The 27,870-nt window shown below is 47.6% G+C and overlaps 1 protein-coding gene and 1 pseudogene across 1 annotated transcript in view; both read left to right on the plus strand.

The window, feature by feature from the left end:
• The first annotated feature begins 3,849 nt into the window (after window positions 1-3,849).
• LOC129396916 (putative gustatory receptor clone PTE01) lies at window positions 3,850-11,053 on the plus strand (annotated as a pseudogene).
• Window positions 11,054-14,864: 3,811 nt separating this feature from the next.
• LOC134731021 (uncharacterized) overlaps window positions 14,865-27,870 on the plus strand; it is a 48,417-nt gene continuing 35,411 nt past the window's right edge. Inside the window, exons 1-3 of the mRNA XM_063607040.1 lie at window positions 14,865-15,140; window positions 16,440-16,477; window positions 24,807-25,359. Coding sequence (XP_063463110.1) covers window positions 14,865-15,140; window positions 16,440-16,477; window positions 24,807-25,359 — 867 coding nt within the window. The remainder of the gene's footprint in view (window positions 15,141-16,439; window positions 16,478-24,806; window positions 25,360-27,870) is intronic.

Below are 27,870 nucleotides of genomic sequence, written 5' to 3' on the forward strand. Positions count from 1 at the left end.
CGGCAGAAGACAACCCTCCGGGATTGGCCAGTTAAGACTGGGGCCCAGCCGGTGAGGCTGAAATCAGGAGCCAGTCCCCAGAGAAGCCCTTCAATGTATCCAGGTCCGTCTCAAGCACGTAAGAACTTTTGGAATGATTGTTCCTTGTCTGTCTCCATGAACACTCCCCTCCTGCCTGTTCCCAAGCCACGGACCGAGGACTACCGGCCGGTAGAGGATTGGCGCTTGCTTCATCAAGGTACACTGACTTTACATACAACACTACCTAACCCATCCACATAGTTTGGGTTGCTGCCAGCTGAGGACAGCTGGTTCACCTGCTTGGACCTGAAAGACACTTTATTTCCTATCAGATTAGCCCCTGAGAGGCAGAAGCTGTTTGCCTTTCAGTGGGCAGATCCGGAGTCAGGTGTCACTACTCAGTACACTTGGACCGGGCTTCCCCAAGAGTTCAAGAACTCCCCCAACATCTTCGAGGAGGCGTGGACTCGAGACCTCCAGAAGTTTCCCAGCAGGGACCTAGGCTGCGTGCTGCTCCAGTAGGTTGACGACCTTCTGCTGGGACACCACACGGCAGTCGGGTGTGCCAAGGGAACAGATGCCCTACACCGGCACCTGCAGTACTGTGGGTAGAAGGTGTCCAGGAAGAAAGTTCAGATCTGCTGACAGCAGGTACGTTACTTGGGAATGACTATCCGACAGGGGTCGAAACGCAGCCGGGGATCAGAAAGAAAGCAGGTCATTTGCCATCTAGCGGAGCCTAAGATCTGAAGGCAGGTGAGAGAATTCTTAGCAGCTGTGGGGTTTTGTAGACTGTGGATCCCAAACTTTGCAGTATTAGCCAAGCCTTTGTATGAGGTCACAAAGGGGGCGGGGACCGGGAACCTTTGGAATGCGAATCCCAACAACAGCAAGTCTTTCATGAGTTAAAGAAAAAAGTTCTGGCAGCGCCAGCCCTGGGGCTAGCCGATCTGACAAAGCCTTTTCCATTGTATGCATCAGAGAAAGAAAAGATGGCAGCTGGACTTGAACCCAAACTGGCGGAGGCCGGTGGCCTACCTCTCTAAACAACTAGACGGGGTTTCTGAAGGATGGCCCCCCTGTTGCAAGGCCTTGGCAGGAACTGCCCTGCCAGTACAAGAAGCAAATAAACTGACTCTTGGGCAAAGCCTGAACATAAAGGCGTCCCGTGCTGTGGTGACTTTAATGAACACTAAAGGACATCACTGGCTAACGAATGCCAGACTCACCAAGTACTAAACTGCTCTGCAAAAATCCCCGTACAACCATTGAAGTTTGCAACACCCTACACCCCACCACCTTGCTCCCGGTATCAGAGAGCCCTGTCGAGCCTGATTGTGTAGAAGTGTTGGACTCAATTGACTCTAGCAGACCTGACCTCTGGGACCAGGCTTGGGCATCAGTAGACTGGGAACTATACGTGGATGGGAGCAGCTTCTTCAACCCCCAAGGAGAGAGAGGCGCAGGGTATGCAGTGATAACCCTGGACACTGTTGTTGAAGCCAGATCTTTGCCCCAGGCCACTTCAGCCCAGAAAGCTGAACTCATTGCTTTCATTGGGGCCTTAGAACTCAGTGAGGGTGAGACTGTCAACATTTACACTGATTCTCGGTTTGTCTTTTTAACCCTTCAAGTGCATGGAGCATGATAGAAAGAAAAGGACCTATTGAACCCTGGGGGAAAAGACAGAAAATACCAGCAAGAAATCTTGCAATGATTAGGAGCAGTATGGAAACCCCACAAGGTGGCAGTTATGCATTGCAGAGGACACCAGCGAGCTTCCCTCTTGCTGGGTTTGGGGAATTCCCGCGCTGACTCAGAGGCTTGAAAAGCAGCATCTGCCCCCTTCTGGGCATCAGTGCTCCCTCAAGCACCTGATCTTGGACCTGCTTCTTCTAAAGGAGAAGAGGACTTTCTCCAGGTAGAGGGAAGGACAAGTGATGGAGGAAGGATGGACTCGGTTACCAGATGGGAGAGTAGCTGTGCCACAGCTGCTAGGAGCTGCAGTTGTACTGGCTGTGCAAGAAACCACCCATCGAGGTCAGGAGTCACTGGAAAAGTTGTTAGGCCGGTATTTTTACATCTCGCCTTTGTCAGCCCTTGCCAAAACGGTGAGGCAGCGGTGTGTTACCTGCCGACAGCATGATGTGAGGCAAGGTCCAGCCGTTCCGCCCGGCATATGAGCTTGTGGAGCAGCCCCCTTTGAAGGTCTCCAGGTGGACTTCACAGAGATGTCAAAGTGTGGAGGTAACAAGGATGTACTAGTTCCCGGGCATACCTACTCTGGGTGGGTGGAGGCCTATCCAACACGAACTGAGAAAGCTCGTGAAGTAACCCCTGTGCTTCTTCGTGATCTGATTCCTAGATTTCGACGGTCTTTAGGGATCGGCCCAGACAACGGGCCTCCGTTTTTGGCTGCCTTGGTACAGAAGACGGCAAAGGTATTGGGGATCACACGGAAACTGCATGCGGCCTCCCGGCCTCAGAATTCCGGAAAGGTGGAGAGGATGAATCGGACTATCAAAAATAGTACTATTGTCTTCCCCGATGGATATTTAAAACAAAACCACATGGGGCGTCAAACCACCTGCTAAATTTGAGGGAATGTTATCCTCTCCCCAGCTCCCTCGGCCCCGGATATTAGAGACAATAACACAGGGGTGATGTACACCCACTGCTTTATTGGGAGTAATATCATCCTCTCCCTTCTTGGATATTAGGAACAATATCACACTGTGCGTGTAGGCCTGTCGCGAAATTCAATGCAATGTCATCCTGTGCCTCCCTGGATATGACGAACAATATCACGGGGGATGTACAACTTCTGAGATATTGGGAGTGATATTATCCTCTCCCCTCTGGAAGTTGGGGTCAATATCACAGGGGTAGTGTACACCCTCTGGGATGTTGGGACTAATATCATCCTCCCTCCCACTGGATACTAAAAACCATATCACAAGGGGCGTGCACACACACTTCGATATTGGTATGAATACCATCCTCTCCCTCTTTGGATATTTGGTGCCATATTTCAGGTGGGGTATACACCACCTACAATATTGGCAGTAAGATGATTTTCTCCCCGCCCCCCCACCGGATATCAGAAACAATATCACAGGCATTGTGAACAACCCCTGCGATATTTGGAGTAATATCACCGTCTCCCCTCATGATTATTAAGAACAATATCGTAGGGGTGGGGGATGTACACCCCCTTTCATATTTGATATCATCCTCTTCCCCCCTGGATATTAGGAACAATATCAGGAAGGGATGTACAGACCCTGCGACCTTTGTTGTCATAGAATTGTCTCTCCCCTAGATATTAGGAAAAAATGTCACTGGGGATGTGAACAGCCCTGCGATATTGAGAGTAGTATCATCCTCTGCCCCCTTGCATATTGGGAGCAACATCACAGGTGGGGTGTACTGCCTCTGTGATATTGGGAGTGAAATTTTCCTCTCTTCCCCTGGACATTACGAAGGGTATCAGAGGGGGAGGGTTACATTCCCTGCGATATTCAACGTAACCTTATCCTCTCCCTCCCAGGGTATTCAGAACAATATTACAGGAGGGGAGTACACCCTCTGCGATATTGAGAGTCATGTCATCCTCTCTCCCTGTGGATATTAGGAAGAGTGTCACAGGGCTCTGGAAACCCCCTGCGGTACTGGGAGTAATGTCATCCTCTCTCTCTCTGAATACAGGAAGATTTTCACAGGGGTGTGTACACCCCCTGTGATATTGGGAGTAAGATCATCCTCTCCACCCAGGAAATGACTAACAAGGTCACGGGGGAGTGTACTCCCCCTGCGATATTGGGAGTAATGTCGTCGTCCCCAAACCTGGATGTTAGCAACGAGATCACAGAGGGGCTGTACACACCCTGCCACATTGGATGTAATATGATCCTCTCCCCACCTGGATACTGAGAAAGATACCACAGCGCAGGTATACGTTTCCTACACAGTTGTGAGTAATATCATTCTTTTCCTTTCTGGATATTAGGAAGAATATCACAGGGGTGCTGTACAATTACTTCCATATTGGGATTAATATCCTCTATTTTGCTGGACATTGGGCACAAAAACACAAAAGGGTGTACAACCCCTGCGATATTGGGAGTAATAGTATACTCTCCATCCTTGGATGTTAGAAAACAATATCATCAGGGCTGAACACCCCCCGCGATAATGGGAGTCATGTTTACTCTTTCACAGGCCATTTGGAACAACATCACAGGGGACGTTTACAAACAGGGGTGGTGTACATCCCCTGTGATATTGGGAGTAACATCATTCTCTCCACCTCCAGATATTAAGAACAATATCCCGGCGGGAGGTGGTACACCCCCAGTGATATTGCGAATAATGCCATCCTCTCATTCCCTGGATATTAGGAACAATATCACTGACGGGTGTACACCTTCTGTGATATCGGAAGCAATATCATCCTCTTCCCCCCGGATATTAGAAAAAAATATCACTCACAGTGTACACCCACTATGGTATGAGGATTAATACATTCCTAGGGTATTACGAATAATTTCACAGTCTGTACACACTTGATGTACACTCACTGTGATATTAGGAGTAATATCTACCTAGGAGATAACAAATAACATCGCAGGGTGTACACCCACTTTGATATTAGCTGTAATATTTTTCTAAGTTGTTACAAATAGGATCACAGGGTGTACCAACATGGTGTACACTCACTGTGATATCAGGAGTCGTATCTCTGTAATATATTATGAATAATATCACAGGGTGCACACCCACTGTATTATTAGGAGTAAGATCTCTGTAGGATATTACAACTAAGATCACAGGGTGTAGAGCCACCGTGATATTAGGAGCAATATCTTTCTAGGATATTACAAATAATATCACAGGGTGTACGTCCACTCTGCTGTCATAGCTAGGGTTACCCGCCACCACGGCCGGCTAATTTTTTTTTTTTTTTATTTTCACTGGAGACGGGGTTTCACCACGTTGGCCAGGCTGGTCTGGAACTCCTGACCTCAGGTGATCCATCAGCCTCGGCCACCCAAAGTGCTGGGATTACAGGTGTGGGCCATGGTGCTGGGCCAGGAGTTATAGATTCAATTCATTTGGAAACCCAGCTCCCATCTTTGAGTGTGCATGTACTTTTATGAAGAAATAATGTCAGAAAACCGAAGGATGATTATAAATATGAAAAGTAACAGGCATGTGAAAAGGTCTTCCGATTGAGAACTATAAGTTTTGATTTCGTTTTCAGATAATGGGGTCCTAGCTCTTGTGTCATTCTTTTACATATTCTACATCAATGGAAGTTGTAGCACCGTGTCAGAATAAAGTAGAGAGTATTTCAAGTCTTCTTAATTTCTTTCAATTAGACAGAGATATTTTTCTAAAAGAGAGAAGGACATTGTCATTGCATTGTATTTTTTCTGAAAAGAGTAGGCCGTATTTTACTGAGATCACAGATTTGTTATATATGACGTTTTGGTCTTCTAATATTCTTCCGTGGATTTTCTCTAAAGTAGTATGTACAGAAAGCCTCTAATAGCTAAAAAGTAAATCACGTAATAATTCTGAGATTTTTGGAATTGTCACAACTGAGAAACATTGCTGGCGGTGTATGGTCCACAAGTGTGAAGTTGTTCCTTGTGAATTGCTCGCATCCAGCATTAAGGGCTGGTTTTTATCTTTTATGTTTCCAATCCTCTTTCCTTCTCCAGGTGTCCAAGACACACAGGGCCACGGAATCTCACAGGTGTCTGAGAATTCCTCCTCCTGGGACTCTCAGAGGATCCAGAACTGCAGCCGGTCCTCGCTTTGCTTTCCCTGTCCCTGTCCATGTATCTGGTGATGGTGCTGAGGAACCTGCTCAGCATCCTGGCTGTCAGCTCTGACTCCCCCCTCCACATCCCCACGTAATTCTTCCTCTCCAACCTGTGCTGGGCTGACATGGGTTTCACCTCGGCCACGGTTCCCAAGGTGATTGTGGACATGCAGTCGCATAGCAGAGTCATCTCTCATGCGGGCTGCCTGACGCAGATGTCTTTCTTGGTCCTTTTTGCATGTATAGCAGGCATGCTCCTGACTGTGATGGCCTATGACTGCTTTGTAGCCATCTGTCGCCCTCTGCACTCCCCAGTCATCGTGAATCCTCACCTCTGTGTCTTCTTCGTTTTGGTGTCCTTTTTCCTTAGCCTGTTGGATTCCCAGCTGCACAGTTGGATTGTGTTACAATTCACCATCATCAAGAATGTGGAAATCTCTCATTTTGTCTGTGACCCCTCTCAACTTCTCAACATTGCCTGTTCTGACAGCGTCATCAATAGCATATTTATATATTTTGATAATACTATGTTTGGTTTTCTTCCCATTTCAGGGATCCTTTTGTCTTACTATAAAATTGGCCCCTCCATTCTAAGGATTTCATCGTCAGATGGGAAGTATAAAGCCTTTTTCACCTGTGGCTCTCACCTAGCAACTGTTTGCTGGTTTTATGGAACAGGCATTGGTGTGTACCTGACTTCAGCTGTGTCACCACCCCCCAGGAATGGTGTGGTGGCATCAGTGATGTAGGCTGTGGTCACCCCCATGCTGAACATTTTCATCTACAGCCTGAGAAACAGGGACATACAAAGTGCCCTGCGGAGGCTGCACAGCAGAACAGTGGAATCTCATGATCTGTTCCATCCTTTTTCTTGTGTGGGTGAGAAAGGGCAAACACATTAAATCTCTACATCTGCAAATCCTGCCCCTTAGTCACGTTATTTTTGTGGCTTGATGTCGTTTATTCCTTTCCGCATTTCCTTTGTGAATATTGCTTTCTTAATTATGCCTTTAACTGGAATGGGTGAGGATTCTGGGATCCTTGGTTTAGCAGAAACCTCATGACAGAATCCTCTATACCTAGGCGGCCTCTTTTAGTTTCTGAGCAATAATCCTGTCATCCAGGTGGAATCACAACCATCTTTTTATATACACGAAGTCCTCACTTCGTTTTGGAATTCCCTGAAAACTGACTTTATGGAAACAATGTACAGGAGGTCCTCCAACAGCATTGGCTGTTTAAAGTTGTGTAGTTATACTGTTGAAGAAAAATAAGTGGTTTCACTATACATAATTTTGCTTCAAGGTGAAGTTTCCAAGAGACTTTCAAAGATGTTAAGTGAAGGTATACTCTATATCAAATTCATGTCCTCTTCCACAGTTCATGTGGAATTTCTTTATAAACTGCTTCTAGAGAATCTATTTAGGCAGGTTCTGTGTAGAGATCCATGTCGTCGTTCCTTAATCTTGGCTTTGAGTCAAATCACCTGGGGAGCTTAGAAATGATGAGGCCTGGGTCTCAATACCTGAGATTCTCATTTCCTTGCACCTGTGTGAGTGTGTGGATTTTTTTTTTTTCTTTTAAAGCACCAGAGGTGGTTCCAATGACGAAGTTCTTAGAGGCATCAAGCTCCAATAAGTAAGAACAGAAATTAAATGTAATATGATTTCTTCAAATATTATCTTCAAATGCATTTTCCATCAACACCATACAAATGTTTATTATGCTGTTTTTTCTTACCATTTTGCATTTTCTATTTCTTTCTTTTCCTTTTTTTTTTTTGAGTCAGAGTTTCACTCTTCTTGCCCAGGCTGGAGTTCAATGGCACGGTCTCGGTTCACAGCAACATCTGCCTCCCGTATTAAAACAATTCTCTTGTCTCAGCCTTCCAAGTAGCTGGGATTACAGGCATGCGCTACCACGCCTGGCTAATTTTTTTTTTTTTTTTTTTGTATTGTTAACAGAGACAGTGTTTCTCCATTTTGGTCAGGCTGGTCTTGAACTCCCGACCTCAGGTTATCCACCCGCTTCCGCCTCCCAAAGTGCTGGGATTACAGGCATGAGCGACTGCGCCCAGCCACCACTTAGCATTTACATTTTACATTTGTGGAAGTTGTAGATTTATACACACATTGATTGCTTCTTTGTTATACACTTGCATGTAGATACGATGGGAAATAGAAAAGAATGAAATGGGCACAGTATCCCTGAAGTTTCACATTCCGAGACATTTTAAAAATATTTGTTTTTCAGAAATTTTTTTCAATGAAGAAACTGTGGTATACACACCCAATGAAGTATTACTCAGCCTAAAAAGGAAGCAACTCCTCTCTGCTGCAGACAAAATGGATGAGATTGCAGGTCTGTCTATTAAATGAAAGAAGGCCGGAACAGAATGACAAATATTTCATGTCCTCACATCTACGTAGGAAGAAAAAAGGAAACATTGGCCCGGTGTGGTGGCTCAGGCCTGTAATCCCAGCACTCTGGGAAGCGGAGTCGCACGGATCACTTGAGTCCAGCAGTTCGAGACCCGCCTGGCCAACATGGTGAAACCCTGTCTCTACGGAAAACACAAACAATAAGCCGGGCGTGGTGACGCGTGCCTCTAGTCTCAGCTTCTCCGAGGGCTGAGGCCCAAGAAAAGATTGAACTTGGGAGGCGGAGATTGCAGTGAGCCTGGATTGTGCCTGTATACTCCAACCTGGGCAACAAAAAGAGACTCCATCCCACACATACCTACACACAAAAGGAATCTCAGGAAGGTGGAGAGTATAAAGGTGGTTAGCAGACGCTAGGAAGAAAAGGGGTGGGATAGGGAATGAAGACAAGTGGATAATTGGGTCTCAAAATACAGAAAGATGGAATAAGTGAGTTCTAGTGTTTGATAGTACAGTATGAAAATTTTAGTTCACAAGAATTGCTTGCATATTTCCAGATGCTTTGGTAAGAAGCTTCCTAACTTTCTCATTATGATGGTTTTTAAGCTCTTCTCTTTCTGCTCTTGAAATCATGCTGGTTTTTTGTTTTTTGTTTTTTGCTTTGAGATGGAGTTTCGCTCTTGTTGCCCAGACTGGAGTGTCATGGTGTAATCTTGGCTCACCGCAACCTCTGCCTCCTGGGTTCAAGCGATTCTCCTGCCTCCACCTCCCGAGTAGTTGGGATTACAGGCCTGCGCCAGCACGCCCTGTTAATGTTGTATTTCTAGTAGATACGGGGGTTTCTCCCTGTCGGTCAGGCTGGTCTTCAACTCCTGACCTCTGGTGATCCGCCCGCCTCGGCCTCCCAAAGTGCTGGGATTACAGGCGTGAGCGACCGCGCCCGGCCCATGCTGTATCCTTATCTTTTGTCCGTTGTTGTTTTTTTTTTTGCTATGGAGCCCAGAAAGAACTTCTCACCTATATGTTCACATGATTTTTCACATGAGTGCTAAGAAAGCTCATTGGTGGAAAAGCAGCCTTTTCAAGAAATGGTGTTGGAGAAACTTGATTTCCACATGCAGAAGAATGAAGGTGGACCCTATGTCACACCAGGTGCAAAAATTAACACAAACTGGATCAAAGACCTCACCCCAAGCGCTAAAAGTATGATACGCCTAAAAGAAAACATTGGCCACACTTTCATGATATCAAATTGGGCAATGTTCTCTGGGATATGACACCAAAAGCATAGGCAACAGAAGTAAATTAGATTCCTTGGATTACATCTAAATGACAGACACTTTTGTGCAGCAAAAAACACTTTTAACTGAATGAAAAGATAACCCATGGATTAGGAAAAATATTTGCAAAGCATGTATCTGAAAAGAGGCTGATATCCGTCATATATAAAGAACAGCTAGAGCTAAACAACAAGAAACCCAAAGCATCCCATCAACAATGGTCAGAAGACTCGAGTAGACGTGTCCCTAAAGAAGATATCGTAATGGCCAATAAGCATCTAAAATGATGTTCAAAATCACTCATCATAGGAAAGCGCAAATCAAACCAGGAATGTGATACCACACATTAGGATGGATATGATAAACAAACAGGGATTGGTGAGACTAGAGGGAAGTAGGAATGCTCGAATCTGATCGGAGGGAATGTAAAATCGTGAAGGAACGGGGAAAATAGTATGGCGTGTACTGGAAAAATTAGAAACAGAATGATCAGATGTTCCCGCAGTTGCATTTGTGGGTACCTACCAAAAAGAATTAGAAGCCAGGAGTGGAAGACAGATTTGTGTACACCCATATTCATAGCAGCATTATTCACAACAGCCAAAATGTGGAAGCAACCCAAGGGTTCGTGGACAGATGAATGAAAAAGCACACTGCAGTTCCTTCATACAATGGAAGACTATTCAGCCTTCAAAAGGCAGGCATTTGTGGCCGGTGCGGTGGCTCACGCCTGTAATCGCAGCGTCTTGGAAGACCGAGGTGGGCGGATCACCTGAGGTCAGGAATTCAAGACCAGCCTGGCCATCTTGGTGAAACCCTGTCTCTACTGAAAATGCAAAAAATGAGACGAGCTTGGTGGCGTGTGCCTATATTCCCAACTACTCGGGAGGCTGAGGCACAAGAATAGCTGGAACCCGGGAGGCGGAGGTTGCAGTGAGCCCAGATTGTGCCACTGCACTCCAGCCTGTGCGACAGAGTGAGACTCCATGGAAACACAAAACAAAACAAAGTCAAACGAACAAAGAAAAAACAACAAAAAAAAAACCAGACAGGCACTTCTGACGCAGGCCGCAACATGGATGAACCTTGAGGACATTATCGTCAGTGAAATAAATAAATCCCAAAAGGATAAACAGGCCCAGGCTCAGTGGCTCGCACCTGTAACCCCAGCACTTAGGGAGGCTGAGCCAGGCAGATCACTTCAGGTCAGGAGATCGAGACCAGCCTGGCCAATATGGTGAAAGCTCGTCTCTATTAAAAATATAAAAATTAGCTGGGCGTGGTGGCACACGCCTGTAATCCCAGCTACTCAGGAGACTGAGACACAAGAATCGCTTGAACCCGCGATGTGGAGGTTGTAGTCAGCCCAGACCACGCCACTGCACTCCAGCCTGGGTGACAGAGAAAGACTCTGTCTCCAAAACAAAAAAAATTAAACACGGTATGATTCCACTTATCTATCAATTGTCAAGAGTAGTTAAACTCATAGAGTTGCAAACTAGAAAGGTGGCCCCCAGGGGTGGGTGAGAGACAGGAATGGAGAGCTTGTTGAATGGGTGGAATTTCCATTTTGAAAGATAAAACTGTTCCGGAGACGATGGCGGTGATGGTTGCTAAACAATGTGAACATGCTTAATGTCATTAAACTGTGAACTGAAAAAGAGTGGAAATTGTAAATGTTTATACTGGCCGTTCTCTATGAACTAATATGTATTTATAATCTTTAATATTTATACGTGGTATGTTTTCCCATAATACAAGACGGAAATTGAAGCAGTTGGATGTTTAAAAAGAAAAGAAAGAAGCGAAGAATACCCACCAGCTTTCTCCTGATTAGAGGAAGAGCCCCAAAGCTTCTATAGACATTCACTTTTCTTCTTTTTGCAATATTATGAGGAAATCCTTAGAGGTTGGGGAACTTGGGCAACTTTGGCTAATGAGGAGCTCTGTGCCTTGAGCCCCCCAGGCCACAGAATAGTCAATAGTAGGTCTGTGCCTCCAGCCCTGCAGTGTGAGGTTGCAGTCCTGTGGACTGCACTCCCGTCACCTTTATCAGGGGTCTGATGTCTCACCCTGTCTTCTTGCCAGCCTTAAGGATGGAGTCGGAGCCTCCATGGTGCACCACGCAGGGAGGACAGTGGATCTGTTCTCTGTGGTCATGCCCCAGCAGAGGGGAGGGACAGTTCAGTGAATGTAGGCAAAAGAAAGTGAGATCAGACACTTACTGTGTCTATGTAGAAAGGAAAGACATAAGAGACTCCATTTTGAAAAAGACCTGTACTTTCAATAATTGCTTTGCTGAGATGTTGTTAATCCATAGCTTTGCCCCAGTCACTTTGAACCAACCACTTTGACCCAACCTGAAGCTCACAAAAGCATGTGTTGTATGAAATCAATGTTTAAGGGATCTAGGGCTGTGCAGGACGTGCCTTGCTAACAAGATGTTTCCAAGCAGTATACTTGGTAAAAGTCATCGCGATTCTCTAGTCTCAATAAACCAGGAGCAAGATACACTGTGGAAAGCCGCAGGGACCTCTGCCCTTGAAAGAGGCTTATTGTCCAAGGATTCTCCCCATGTGATAGTCTGAAAAGTGGCCTCATGGGATGAGAAAGACCTGACCGTCCCCAAGCCCGACCCCCGTGAAGGGTCTGTGCTGAGGGGGATTAGTCAAATAGGAAAGCCTCTTGCAATTGAGAGAGAGGAAGGCCTCTGTCTCCTGCCTGCCGCTGGGAACTGAATGTATCGATATAAAACCCGATTGTACATTTGCTCAATTCTGAGATGGGAGAAAAACGGCCCTATGTTGAGAGGTGAGACGTGTTTACAGCAATGCTGCCTTTTTATTCTTACTCCACTGAGATGTTTGGGTGGAGAGAAACAGAAATCTGGCTTAAGTACACGTCCAGTCATAGTACCTTCCCTTGAACTTCATTATGACATAGATTCTATTGCTCACATGTTCGTTGCTGACCTTCCCCTTATTATCACCCTGCCCTCCTAATACATTCCTTTTTGCTAAAATAATAAAAATAATAATCAATAAAAACTGAGGGAACTCAGAGGCCGGTGCCGGTGCAGATACTTGGTATGCTGAGCGCCAGTCCCCTGGGCTCACTGTTGTTTCTCTATACTTTGTCTATGTGTCTTATTTCTTTTCTCAGTCTCTCATCCCGCCCAACTAGAAATACCCACAGGTGTGGAGGGGCAGGCCACTCCTTCAAGTGAGTGCTGAGGGACGGTCGGGAGCCTTGTTTGTTTCCTCATCCTCAGGACAAACAAGAGAGTGCGGTGGGCAGATGGGAGGAGACCAATATGCAACTCTCTGCTCAGCAGACTGTGGAGTTTCTGTTCTTTGTTGCGCTGGGGGTCTCAGAAATCTTATTCAAAATTTTGCTTTCCTCCCCCACTAGTTGTCCTTCTCATAGACATCTCACCCATGATAGCAGGGAATCAGTCCCTCTAAACTATTCCCTAAGAACAACAAAGAGATTATGAAGGTGATGATGAGGATAAAGAGGATGACAACAGACACCATGGCATCATGAACCCTTACTGAGGGCTTCCTAAAGGCCAGGCTCTGAGCTCTGTGCTCTATGCAGCTTGTTTCATTTCAACTGTGTAGTCTCCACGTTATTAGTGCACATTTCAGGATGATTTTACAGACTAGAAAAGGTGCAATGGATTTTCATGTAGCTTGTACCAGATCACGAAGTCAAAAAAGGCGAAGTCCAATTTGAACCAGTCAGTCTACGTCCAGACACATGGCATTTGGCCAGTCCTCTCCCTGTATCCAACCTGCCCTCTCAAATCCTTGTCACTCAGGCCGATGCCCCTGCTCACTGTGCCCTTCCCTTTGGGGGTTCCTTGGAGACCACAGCTAGACCAGTGGGTGCCACAATCACTGTGTCATGTATAGAAAGAGCAGCTGAGATCACATCAAGGATTCCAGAAAGAATTGGCACAGGATCATTCGGGACGCATCTCTCCCTTGCCCCTGTTCCTGGCTTTCCTTACAGCTCTCGAACTTCCTCAAAGGAGTCATCAATTCGGAGTTTGGCTTCCATTCCTACTAAGGAAGCTGGAAAATATTTCAAAAATGCTCCTCTGATGTGCCTGTGGTTAAGACCTCTGAGCTCTGCTTAAAACTTTTTGAAGCTGGGCGCGTGGCTCACGCCTGTAATCCCAGCCCTTTGGGAGGCTTAGGCAGGCGAATCACAAGGTCAGGAATTCGAGACCAGCCTCGCCAACATGGTGAAACCCTGTCTTTACTAAAAATACAAAAAAAAAAAAAAAAAAAAAAATTGCCAGGCATGGTGGCCTATGCCTGTAATCCCAGCTACTTGGCAGGCTGAGGCAGAAGACTCCTTTAAAGCCGAGAGACAGAGGTTGCAGTGAACCGAGATCACGTCACTGCACTCCAGCCTGGGCAACAGAGCAAGACTCTGTCACAAAAAAATAAGTAAATAAAAATTACGAAAAAAAGTGCTTGGATGGGCTTGGCAAACTTTAGCCATTAGCTCACGTACCACTTTGGAAGGGCATACCTTCAGTCACTTCACCCTTTAATCTCTTTGCTCTAGACTAAAGTTCTGAGAAGAAGTCTAATCGGCTGAGTTGTGTCCATGTGGGCAGTGCAGGAAAGGATGCAGTGGGAAGCGGCTCCAGGGACGTCTTTGTCCTCCATCACGGGGGAGCAGGCACCTGGATTATCCACCCTAAGAAATCTGGACAAAGGAAAAGAGGTTCTCTGAGGAAGGAGACATACAGCCCAAGGAGCTAACCAAGAGGCAAATAGTCATCCTGTCTTGTCATTTTCTTTTACACTGTGTGTACATTATCTTACACTTATCACTTTGTTTTCTTTCTCTCCTTTAATTGCACCCTGCTGCCAAAAGTTAAAATAAAATGAAAGTATTGAGATAGCTCAGTAACTGACTTTTGGTCAATTGCCTTTTCCTATAGTGAACAGCTGCCCAAACGATTGTCTCTGTCACTGGGCAGATTTGCAAGCGTTTGCAGGATCACTCTCAATCCCCCAACACAGGGCTGTGTTACAGCACAATTTAGTTCAGTGTTTTGCTCTCTGCAACAGGGAGGTTCTCATCCATTACAGGATGCAGTAAAAACAGGGGTACCATAAGCAACCACCTCTTTCCTCAACGGTGTGATGAAAGCAAAAGCCAAGTAGCTCCATGTATCCAACTTAAAAATATAAAAATTACACCTGTGGGCTGCAGTTGGAGCTATGGCGGCGGCAGCTGTCACTGGGCCTAGCCCGAGGTGTGGACCTGGGGTCTCCCCAGAAGGGTTGGAGGGGGAGGCTCACGGAGCGTTGGTGGAAGGCGCACAGGATGCTAAAGCTTTACAACAGCCTCTCGGAAGGGGAGGCGGTGGGACTTCCCGCGGGGCCTGACCCGCTGGACCCTACCGATCTGAACGGGGCGCACTTCGACCCGGAAGTTTACGTAGACAAGCTGCCTAGAGAGTGCCCTCTTGCCCAGCTGATGGACAGTGAGGCGGACATGGTGCAGCAGATCCGGGCTCTAGACAGCGACATGCAAACCCTGGTCTATGAGAACTACTATAAGTTCATCCCAGCCACAGAAATTGACAAACAGCATAAAACTGTATGAGGAATTGCAGGAAACCCAGAATTTCCCAGATAACCTTGTAAAAGAAGAACGAAGTTGGAAGACTCACAAAAAATATATATATTATATATATATATATATATATATATATATACATATATGTATAAAGTTGTATTTTCATTCTGTTGTAAAAGTTTAGTAATGTCTATTGTGATTTTTCATTTAACACCTGAAAAGATATTTTTAGTTTTCCAAATGTGTGCTTGTGTTTAGCTATCTTCTTGCTGTTGACTTCTAATTTTGTTTCATTATAGTCGGGAAAATGTGGTCTGGACAATGTCAATCGTATAGTGGATTTTGTTGAGACTTCTTTATGGCCTAATATGTGGCCAGTTTTTTTGTTTTTGTTTTTGTTTTTTTTTTTTTGGCAAATTTGCCACATGTGCTTAAAAGGAATGTGGATTATTTGTTTTTTTAGGAGAGTTTTTATTTCTCAATAGATAATGTTCTCAGTGTAATTAAAATCTAGCTTTAATTAACAATATGCTAGATCTCTCAAACCTTAGGATGTTAGTCAGTGTAACAATAGACTGCTGCTGAGACGAATAAACCCTGAACTCTCAGTGGGTTGGCACCCATAGCATAGTCTGGTGCAGGGCAGGGGTTCTCCTTGGGCGCCCTTGTCCAACAGTGATTCAGAGATTCTGGAGGTTTCCATCTTTTAATTCTGCCATCTCAGAGATTATCACTTGTAGCCATATGGATAGGGAGAGAGGGAACATAGCTCACACTTGCCTTTGATAACTTTGGCCCAGAAGTGATTTCTTACATTCCTATTGGTGGAAATGCAGTCACATGGTTCCAAACTAACTGCAAGTGAGGCTGGGAAATGTAGTCTTTCTGCATGTCCAGGACGAGGAGTGGTGTGAACACAGCATTGTCTTTGACACACTAAGCATGTGCTGAAGAGTTCTTACTCTCATAGGAGGTTTGTCTGTCCTGTGTAACTTTCTCAGTTTTTGCTTAGATAGTTTCAGGCAATGTTGTTTGGTGCATTCAGCTTGATGATTATGTCCTCTTGGCAAAGTAGTCAAGATTCCCATCAGTTTGAATGAAAGTGTTTTACAGATAGGTCAGGAAATGTTAATACTTTAAAAGGCCCTTCTATTCCTACACTGTACAGATAAGAACAACAGAGTCCTAGAGAGAGGAGGTCAGGGGTCTCACTCATGAGTGGCAGAATTGAAACCAACATGGCAGTAACTTTGCCTTTCCCCCATCATGTTGTTCTCCCTCTATCTTCACTCTGCTGATTTCTTCACTTGCTCCATACAGACCTCCCAGTGCCAAGTGTATAAGTGTGTCCGAAATTGGTGGGTTCTTCGTCTCACTGACTTCAAGAATGAAGCCACAGACCCTCCTGGTGAGTGTTACAGTTCTTAAAGCTGGCGTGTCTGGAGTTTGTTCCTTCTGATGTTCGCATGTGTTCGAAGTTTCTTCCTTCTGGTGGGGTTCGTGGTCTCGCTGGCTCAGGAGTGAAGCTGCAGATCTTCTCAGTGAGTGTTACAGCTCATAAAGGCAGTGTGGACCCAAAGAGTGAGCAGCAACCAGATTTATTGCAAAGAGCAAAAGAACAAAGCTTCCACAGTGTGGAAGGGGACCCCAGCGGGTTGCCACTGCTGGCTCTGGCAGCCTGTTTTTGTTCTCTTACTTGGCCCCACCCACATCCTACTGATTGGTCCATTTTACAGAGAGCCTGAGTGGTCTGTTTTGACAGAGTGCTGATTGGTGCGTTTACAATCCCTGAGCTAGACACAAAGACACCCCACGTCCCCACTAGATTAGCTAGATACAGAGTGTCCACACAAAGGTTCTCCAAGTCCCCGCCCTAGTAGCTAGATACAGAGTGTCGATTGGTGCATTCACAAACCCTGAGCTAGACACAGGGTGCTGATTGGTGTGTTTACAAAACTTGAGCTAGATACACAGTGCCAATTGGTGTATTTACAATCCCTTAGCTAGACATAAAGGTTCTACAAGTCCCCACCAGACTCAGGAGCCCAGCTGGCTTCACCCAGTGGATCACACACAGGAGCCGCAGGTGGAGCTGCCTGACAGTCCCTCTCCATGCGCCCAACCTCTTCAGCCCTTGGGTGGTCGATGGGACTGGGCGCCGTGGAGCAGGGGGCAGTGCTCATTGGGGAGGCTCGTGCTGCACAGAAGTCCACACAGGGGGGAAGGCTAAGAAATGGTGGGCTGCAGGTCCTGAGTCCTGCCCCGTGGGGAGGCAGCTAAGGCCCGTCGAGAAGTCGAGCACAGCAGCTGCTGGCCCAGGTGCTAAGCCCCTCACTGCCTGGGCTGGCAAGGCCGGCCGGCAGCTCCTAGTGCAGGGCCGCCAAGCCCATGCCCACCTGGAACTTCAGCCGACAGGCAAGCAGCATGCATAGCCCCAGTTCTGGCTCACGCCTCTCCCTCCACACCTCCCTGCAAGCTGAGGGAGCCAGCTCCAACCTTGGCCAGCCAAGACAGGGGCTCCCACCGTGCAGCTGCGGGCTGAAGGGCTCCTCAAGTGCCGCCAAAGTGGGAGCCCAGGCAGAGGAGGCCCCGAGAGTGAGCGAGGGATGTGAGGGCTGCCAGCATGCTGTCACCTCTCATAAGGAGTGATTAATCTGAGCTTCTCCAGAAAGTCCATTCCTGGTAGGCACTGGGAATAAGAAATCTCAGAGTATAAAAAAAAAATCAAGTGGTAGCACTATTGTGAATGACTCCCAAATTAGATCCTTTACCTTTTTTTTTTCATGAAGCACAGTTGCCCAAAACACGCTTAGCCTGAGATGAAGCACATATTAGAGAAAGGTTCTCTCTATAGCATTATGTATTACTCGAATGAGCATTAAAAAGAGGAGATGGGACATGCTCTCTCTAGCTATTATTACCTCCACTATAGAGTTGGCATACACAAGCTCATTATTCCATTATGTTTTATTCCACAAAATAACTTTAATGTTGAAGCTTAAATTGAATTCGTTAAAACATCTTTGTCTCCAGCATAATGTTCCCCAAGTGTCTCCTTGGTGCCTGAATTTTCTCCAGAATTATAGTGCTGAAGCTATGGAAATGGTGAAATTATATGCAATCTGCAAAACAATGTGGCTATAACGTGGTAATTGGCCTTCCACATAATTAAAGGAACATTTCTTCATCAGAGCTGTTCCATCAGAGACCCAAAGGCTATCGTTGTACAAATCACCCACTTAGGAAAAGCTTTATTCCCAGTAGACTCTAAAAATCTGGTTATGCAAACAGATTTGCTTATTCAGTAACATTAATGGCTTCTCATAGTTAAAAAGTCATCAATGTGTTTGACCTAAAATCTGTTTCCTCCGTGACCAAGTACCATTTTTATTTTGACAGTTAGGAGCCTTTTGACTCTTTCACAGCTGGCATGAAGGCACAGGGAGGGAAATCTCAAAAACCAACAACCTGTGTATTCCCAGACTGTTAATCAATAGAAAATCACTTCAACTGGATTAGGGTCTTGTACCTGGCAGAAACGCTCTTATGGACATTGGAATTGGATTTCTACACTTGATATGACACCTCCTTGAGTCAGATCAGATTCGTGTTTGATAGACTCTTGACAAAAAATTGCTCCAGGATCTGTGCGGTCACTAAGGCCTTTTTGTTGTTGTTGTTGTTTTAAAAGCAGCATTAAATGTTTTCATGAAGACCTTCCCAGCAGAGATTTTATTGGGAATATGGTCTTTAGCTCTGGTCCTGAATAACTCACACTGAGGAAACCTCTAACAAGTGTTTTATTGGAAGATGTCTGATGGATGGTTGGTTTTAATAACAAATCTCTTCCCTTTTTCTGTCCCCTGTGTTCTATTCTCCTTTCTCTACACATTATTCTGGGAGGATTCACCTATTCCCAAAGTCCTTTCCTCTTTATTTCCATTCCAGAGCTCTCTGTATAACTCCAGGCTGATGAATCCAACGGCCCAGTTGTTATCTCCACTTGGCTGTCTTTCTTGCATTGACCTCATCTTACCTTGCCTCTCCTGATTTCCTCTTCTGCCTGGGCTCACCACGTCAGATTCACACCACCATCCACCCAGCTTCCAAAACACCTGGGCCTCCTCCTTCATTCCTCCCTCTTTCTCAGTCCAGTTAGTCTACTGTCTCCTCTCCATCCTCACTGCCACAGCCTTGGTCCAGCCAACCATCTTGTCTCACTTGGTGTATTGCAGCCCCCTACCTGGTCCACTCACCTCCCACTCTCCTCCAGCCAGACTGCTCTTTTTATAGCACAAAGTGGATCATTACTCCCCTGCTTAAAAACATCTACTGTCTCCCTTTGTCTGCAGGATAAACACGACAAAGAGCCTTTAAGATTTGGCTCCAACTTACCTCTATATTGGTCACTTTTTATAATTATATGAACATCTCTCAGCTCCTCACCCTCTCACGTCTCGATTTTTGCACATGCTCTTCCCTCTGCTGGGAATGATCTTCCACACCTCTCCTATCAACCTGGCTAGTTCCTACCATTTTCTAGTCTTCAACTGAGGAGTCCTGTGGTGGAGAAGGATTTCTCACCACCTGATAGAGATTGCATGCCCACCCATCTCCGGGCATTTATTTATTTATTTATTTATTTTGACGGAGTCTGGCTCTGACCATGCAGGCTGGAGTGCAGTGGCGCGATCTTGGCTCACTGCAATCTCCGCCTCCAGGGTTCAAGCAATTCTCCCACCTCAGCCTTCTGAGTATCTGGAATTACAGGTGCCCGCCACCACATCAGGGTAATTTTTTTGTATTTTTAGTAAAGACAGGATTTCACCATGTTGGCCAGGCTGTTTTCAAACTCCTGGCCTCAAGTGATCCACCCACCTTGGCCTCCCAAAGTGCTGGGATTACAGGCAAGAACAACTGCACCTGGCCAATCGAGTGCCCCTTCTATTTGCTCCCATTGCCCCAGGCATACTGTCACCATAACTCTTACCATTCTGAGTTGAAAATGTTTTTCTTTTTGCTTTTTATTTCTCTCATTAAATGCAAAGCTCATTGAAAAGAGGACAGTGGTTGTTCACTGTTGTACTCCTAACCTTTGACTCAGTGTCCTGAGGTTGGCTCTAGAGCTGTGCACACATGTTCAGACATTGGAGCACATCTTGTCTAGCACCTCTTTTGAGGTGGCTTAGAGAAAAGTCAGTAGGTACTTCCCCAAGGATGAAACAGAAGCTTCACCTAAACCAGTTCTTCAACTTCAGCCTGCAATAGAATCCTCTGAGAGCTTGTTAAAAATACAGTCTCCTAGAGCCCACTCTTCAAGAGTCGGTGAGTTGCTTCATCATCAAAATATATACAGAATTCAGGCAGTCTTCAGCGCCAGCCTGGTCTGAGCCTCTGTGGACTCCCACCTGCAGAATCTCCCTGCTGGTCTCCTTGCTTCTGCTCTTACCTTCTTATTACCCATTCAAGTAGCCAGGGTGATACTTGTAAAAAAAATTTTTAATTTGTTTGAGATGAAGTCTCACTCTGTTACCCAGGCTGGAGTGCAGTGGTGCTATCTCAGCTCGCTGCAGCTCTACCTCCTGGTCTCAAGCCATCCTCCCGCCTCAGCTTCCTGGGTAACTGGGACCACAGACATACACCGCCACACCCGGCTATTTTATGTATTTTTTGTAAAGACACGGTCTTACTATGTTGCCCAGGCTAGTCTTGAACTTCTGTGTGCACCCACCTCAGCCTCCTGCATTTTTAGGAGGCCTCTCTTCTAGAGATTTTGATGCAGAAGGCCTGGGTGCCTCATGTCTCCTCCCATCTCTCTCTGTCTTTCTGTCTCTGTCTTTCTCTCTCTTTCTCTTTGCCTTATATCTGCCCTGGGGACTAGACTCTGCCTTAGGCATCCCTCTGACTCTTGTTTGCTTTTACACTGAGGCTGCTTTAAGTTGCACCTTGATCTGAAGCCTTGGGCTTCTGTTCCTATTCCTTGCTTTTGTTGGAAGGGCCGTGCAGATTCTTGACAAATTGCAAAGGTGCCCACGAGCTTCGAAGTCCCCAAGAACCAAACCAGATGACAAACAAAGATGCAGCCCACAGCTGGGGAGACAGATTTCATGTCCACACTGAGACTCCAAGATGCTGAACTGAAATCCACCCTGGAACCTGTTTTCTCTCTCATTTAAGCTCAATGTCACCTGGGGGCTTGCAGGGCAGGGCTGGTGACCATTCACAAGGCAAAGATGCTTTGAGATGACAACTGAGAATGGTGTGGTGGTTGACAGATGGCATGTCAGAGCAGAGACTAACATGGAAAGAGAAACTCAGCCCTTGGGGGGAATGTGTGATGCTGGCAGCCACGCAGAGGGCTTTTCCTGCGAGCTCTTGCACAGATGCAAACAGCCAGGAGGTTTTGCTTTCTGAGCCTGAGTGGAAGCATGTTCCTCCCTGCACATTGCCGCTCTGCAGCAAATGTTTATTCCTGTTGCATTAATTAAAAGTGCTTACCAGGCCGGGCACGGTGGCTCAAGTCTGTAATCCCAGCACTTTGGGAGGCCGAGGCAGGCAGATCACAAGGCCAGGAGATTGAGACCATCCTGATTCACACGGTGAAACCCCATCTCTACTAAAAATAAAAAAAAATAGCCGGGCATGGTGGCGGGCGCCTGTAGTCCCAGGTACTTGGGAGGCTGAGGCAGGAGAATGGAATGAACCCAGGAGGGAGGGCTTGCAGTGAGCCGAGATTGTGCCACTGCACTCCAGCCTGGATGACAGAACAAGACTCCGTCTCAAAAAAACAAAGTGCTTACCGAAGGGGTTTGAGGGCAGTGGTGACAGTGTGAATTATGGCTTTGCCGGCTGCCAGTGGAGCCAGCCGGTCTGCGCAGCCGTGCAAGGGTGTTTTGAAAAGTGGCTCAGCCAGCCAGGAGTGACTGGCTGTAAATATTGCTGCCACAACATCTCGTAGCCTGATTGGGGCCGTGTTTGCAGAACCCCTAAACCACTACACTTGTTCAGGCGTAAAAATAAGCTTACTTTTTTGTTTTGTTTTGTTTTGTTTTATGAGATGGAGTCTTGTTCTGCCACCAGGTTGGAATGCAGTGGCATGATCTTGGCCCACTGCTACCTCTGCCTCCTACGTTCAAGTGATTCTCCTGCCTCAGGCTCCCGAGTAGCTGGGACTACAGGGGTATGCCATCATGGCCAGCTAATTTTTGAATTTTTAGTACAGACGGGGCTTCACCATGTTGGCCAGGATGGTGCGATCTCTTGACCTCGTGATCTGCCCGCCTTGGCTTCCCAAAGTGCTAGGATTACAGGCGTGAGCCACCGTGCTTGGTCAAACATAAACTTACTTTCTTACCTCTTCTGCTGAACTCTATTTGCTTATTTTCTCAATTTCTGCTGAACTCTATTTTGCTTCTTATTTCTGGATAAAACTCTTCTTTATCCAGAAGAGCTTCTAGCAACAAAGTTACCCAATGCCCTTCCCTAGTCTCTCCTTGCAACTGGCGGGGGGTGGGGTTGGGGGGGGCGGGGAGGGGTTGTTAGCAGGAAATCCTTGACAGAACCAATTTACATGACTGTTTGGAGGACTCTCGCTAGCCCCAGGAGGTGTTTGCATTTTTAAATTGGTTAGTAGTGTCAGAATGTTTCATGAGTAAGAGCACAGCCTCTAAGTTGGATACCCTGAATTTAAATCTCAACATGGCCAATTTGCATATAACCAGAGGATGGATTTGGAGACCCAATGGGTCTACCATGACATGAACTTGCACCAACATTCACCTGACCTCCAAAATGCCTATTCTGACTGGTAGACCCTAGTCTCAGCCTAGTGCCAGTTCAGAGCCTGTGTCCAGTGATCCTGCACAGGTCCCATTAGTTCCTTTTCTCCCATTCAGTCATCCTGGTAAAAGGCTGTGTATTCCCTTGGGGGCAGGCTGGGAGAAAGATTGACAGTATTAATTTGTGGCAGTGGAGCAGAGTCCTTTCTGGAGGGAACCTGGCTTCCCATTCAGACAAGGGACTCCGGGTCTGTGAACTGGCTTATGTCTGGGAATTGACTGGGGACTGTGACTCTGTTTTCATGATTCAGATTAGACTTCTGCTCACCTGACCTAGAACTCTTCTGCAAACACAGATCCAGTAAAAATGTGCAGGCTTCTTATCTATTTCACTTCTAGGAAAACCAGGATCAGCAGACACCATAGGTCTCTGAGAGTCAGGCTATTCTGGTTGCAGCTTTGACTCTGCTGTCTTTTATGGTAACTGCATCCACCTTGCCTTTGGGGATTGAGTGCTCTGATCACTTGGCCCCAGCCCCTGTAGTGTGCCTATGTCACTTACCCTCTTTATACCTCAGTTTACTCCTCTATAAAATGGGCATCCTTATTGCACCCACCCCCAGGGCTGCTGTGAGGTATAGATGGATTAGCATATGGAAAGTAATAGAAGAGGGTCTCAAAGCCCATGTGTCGTTATCAGAATTATTTCGTGACAGGGAAGAGCTGGAGGAGAGAGGAAGGTGCTGAGCAGACCCATGTGCTCTCCCACCAGTGTTTCCTGAGCACCTACCATGTGCTGCCCACTGTGAGAGCTGTTAGGGTTGAAATAGGGAGCACAGCAGGGTAGGGGCTGCCATCAGGAGCTTAGTGGGGAGACCATTGTGCAACATGGTTCCAGAGCTTGGGGTGGGGAAGCTCAGGGAGTACAGGTGGCTAGGATTCTGGGCAGAATCATGGAAAGGACACAGCCTCCCCAGCCTCTCCTGCCTACACTGCCTCCCTGGCCTCCTCTGCTTCCCTGGCCTCTCCTGCCTTCCTGGCTTCCCCTTCTGCCCTGGCCTCCCCAGTCTCCCCTGTCTCTCCTGCTTTTGAGGTGGGCCAGGAGCTGCTGGTGCTCACTTAGCCTGTCCTGGACTCTTGGTGTAGCCCTTCAATGTCCAGAAAATACCCCCGGGTTCAGCTCATCACACAACCTAGGAAGGAGCTCCACACTGACACTAAGGATGCATCCTGGGCTCATTCATCAGGGCATGCCTCCAAAATATTTCTCCAGGTCTCCTGCCCCTGCACGGCTCGGTCCCAGGCAACCTGTCTGCCCACCACTCCTCTCTCACCTTGCCCACCACGCTCCAGTCCCACAGTCCTCTTTCTGCTTCTTTCTCAGCCTCTGGGCTTTTGCACACGCTGTTCCCTCTGCCTGAACACCCTCCACTGGCTGAGAACAACTTTCTGAGTCCTCTCTCAGCTGTTGCTTCCTTTGGAACAGCCGCTGCTGCTGTCCCTCTCCCAGCTCCAAGACCTGCTGAGCCTCCTGTCTTTTTCCGTTCCCATGCCCCCAGCACTTCTTCTTGGCCTCCTTTTGTCCAATTAACAATGTCCATTCTCAATGCCTTCTCAGCCAGCGCTGAGCCCCACTGGGTGAAGGCAATGCCTGTCATGTTCACCACAATATCCCCTCCCCTAGCACCACGCCTGGTCCACAGTGATGCTCAAAAAAGATCTGTTGGTAGGCAATACGAAGGTGCATTCATGTCATCCTGCAGGCGGAATTCTCCACGAGTTTTGAGCAGCCTCGGTTTTCCCACCACCTCCAAATCATGCAAGACACAGGGTAAGAGCAAAGACAAGGTGGCTGTGGCCGATGTCCGCCCTCTCGGGGCGTCCTTTCTCTTCTCTCCTCCTTGGGCAGGGAGACCATCGGGCTGCAACCTGGCTGGGGCGGGGAGGAGGTGCAGGGCCTGGCCAGAGCGGGCCTGGCCACGGGCAAGGGACAGCGACCTCCTGGGCCAGGACAGTTGAGAGCGGCGCAGGTCCGGGACCGGCGTGGCGGCGGTGCGCGTGAGCGGCCAGCAGAGGGCGCCAGAGAGCCAGGAGCGGCCCGCGGAGGAGCCCGCGCTGGCCCCGATGCCCAGGTCCGCCCCGCGCGGACCCACCGAGCCCGCGCTCAGACGCCCCAGATCCACCGAGAGGCCGCTTGCTCCGGGTCCTTCTTCTTCCCCAAGTGCAGGCAGAGCCCCCGGAGTCATGGCCAGGCCTTCCGGCAGCTCCGAAGCGACTGGCAAGTCCCGAGGCAGGGATGGCCTGCCCAGGAGGGAGGAGGACGACGTGCTTCCCGAAGAGAAGAGGCTGCGGCTGTTGCTGGAGGGGGAAGCGCACAGCCCCAGGACTGCGAGGACGGGGAGGACGCGCCGCGGCCGGGCAGGGAGGAGACCGGCACCCAGACAGGTGGCGACGGCAGAGGAGTAAGTGACGCGGGCCCGGGGGTCCGGGGGTGCAGCCGGCGCGGGGGTGCCGGCGACGCTGAGTAGGGGCGGCAGGAGGCTCCGTGGCCGGCCCCGGGTTGAAGTTGGGAGGGCGCCCTTCATTCTGAACCCATTTAGGCAGCACGGGCAGCCCTCCTCGCCGTGGGCTGCATCAGAGCCCCCCCTGCCCAGTCTTGGGGTTGCTCCCGGATGCTGTCTGGGAGGCTTGCTCGAGGTGACATCCTCATCTCTCCGTCTACGTTACTGCATTCAGAGCTTGGGTCACCTGGACACTGAACTCAGGTGAATTTTCTCTGAGATTCCGAGAGAAGGAGGACAGTTTTTCGAAGGTTTTCCAGGGCCGATCACGGAAAGGATGAGAAGAGAGAGGTCCTGGTCGGGGACACAATTACGGTGGCAGTGTAACGCTGGGAAACTATTGCATAAAGTCCCTCTCACTCCCTCTACCTCCCTCTTTTACGTGGACTCTGCCAAAGACCAGGATACCAGAATGCAGTGCAGTGACCAAGTGTAGTGGGACCTTGGGAACGCGAGTCTGGAGCCAGGCGGCTGGGGTTTGCATCCTGGTTCTGCCCCTCCTTAGCTGGCTGACATGGCACAAGCCACTTACCCTCTCTGAGCCTTACTGTCTTCAGTGGCAAATGGATCTGTCAACAGGCCCCATTGCCTGGGGTTGTTACTGCTGAGATTAAGGGAAGCTCGTCCATAGAAGCACTTAGCGTTGTTCCTGGCACATAGTGTATGGTGGATAAATGGGACTTAGGACTAACACTCATGTCTTGGTGTGTTTTTGCAGTGATGTTTTGTTCTGGGGTGCATCACAAGAGACAAGGTTCTTGGCCGGGCATGGTGGCTCAAGCCAATAATCCCAGCACTTTGAGAGGCCGAAAGGGGAGGATTGATTGTGCTCAGGAGTTTAAGACCAGCCTGGGCAACATGGTGAAGCCTCCTATCTACCAAAAAAAAAAAAAAAAAAAAAAAAAGCCAGGTATGGTGGTGTGTGCCTGTAGTCCCAAGTACTTTGGAGGCTGAGGTGGGAGGATTGCTAGAGCCTGGAAGGTCGGGCTGCAGTGAGCTGTGATCATGCCACTGCACTCCAGCCAAGGTAACAAAGTGAGACCATTTCAAGGAAAAGAGAGAGAGAGAGACAGACAGACCCACAAGAGTCTTAAGCCAGAATCTTCATGTTAAAATGCTTTCTGGAGGCTAAAAGGATGATATGTTGATAATGAAATATTTAAAAGTCAGAAACCCCACTGAATTTTTTGGTCCACAGAGGGAAATGGGAATCGCATCACCTGAAGGATGATGGAGGAACTGAACAGAAACCATTCTTGTTTCCTGAATCTGAATATGGCACCGTCTTTTCTCGGTGTCTGTATCTGCTCAGTCCGGCGGCCCCTCGAAAAGAGGGAATCTTGATTTTCAAACTTAAAAGTTGGCCCAAAGCCTACTGCTGCCCACAATGCCCTCCAGACACATTCCTCTTCCCTTTTAGTTTCTATGGGAATACTCTCTTTGAAGAACCCATGAAGCAGTGTCAGGCTGGTGTGAGAATCAGCAGTGATTTCTTTGAGGAGGAGAGCCCGTTTCTTCACTCACAGGCCATGTCTGAGTGGATCAAGAAGAACAGAGTGCCCTTTTATGAGATTTTGTCTGCGTAGACCATTAGCTTGGTAAAAATGCCAAAACCATCCTCGTTCTTTAATAGCAGATTATTTTGGACTTTTCTCGGCAAGAAGCAGCATGGGCATTCAGATGCTTTTAAGGATAAAATGTTCTTTCTCATCACCAGGCCTGGTGCTCTGGATGGCTGAGGTTTTAACGTGACTGGATGTCCCTTGGAGTGGCTTCCAGGCTGTGCTCTTGTGGTTGGGTGGCAAGGGGTTGCTTTATTCGGTGGTGCCTAGAGGATGTTTTAGAAGGCAAATTGGGCCCCCAGGAGCCCCTGAGTGCCAAGTCCTGCTGCAGGGCATGTGTTTATGGTGGGGATGTGGGGGGGTGGGGGGTGGGGGGCATTGATTTCCTGCCAATATCAGAAGTTTCACAGGCTTCTTGTGTATCCACAAACACCCACCCAATTGAGAAGGCCTAGAAAACCTGGCCCTCCCCAAGCCTTTATTGACCACTTGTGAATGATCCCAGGGTGTGTCTGACCCACAGCTCTTCCTGGAGGGAGAGAAAAGTCTCTTCTAGTTATTTGGTTATGAACCTCAACCATTTGCTGAGCCTTCCCCAAGACCAGGTACCTTGGCAGAGATTTCTGGGTTGTCAGGCAGAACCGAGCATTCAAGTGTGATAACTCACTGGAGTCCCTGAAATCCCTGATGGATGCACCAGGTAAAAGCATCCAGGGTTGAAACCAGATCAGGAAGGTTATTGTCAGCCTGGGGCTCCTGTAGAGGTGCATCCACGTTGCAGAGATTTTCCCTCTTTCTGAGGAGAAACCTGGGTTTCTCAGCTTTGGCACAGTCACAACATTTGGGGTGA

This window comes from Pan paniscus, chromosome 7 (assembly GCF_029289425.2).
Source record: "Pan paniscus chromosome 7, NHGRI_mPanPan1-v2.0_pri, whole genome shotgun sequence".
Classification (NCBI taxonomy): domain Eukaryota; kingdom Metazoa; phylum Chordata; class Mammalia; order Primates; family Hominidae; genus Pan; species Pan paniscus.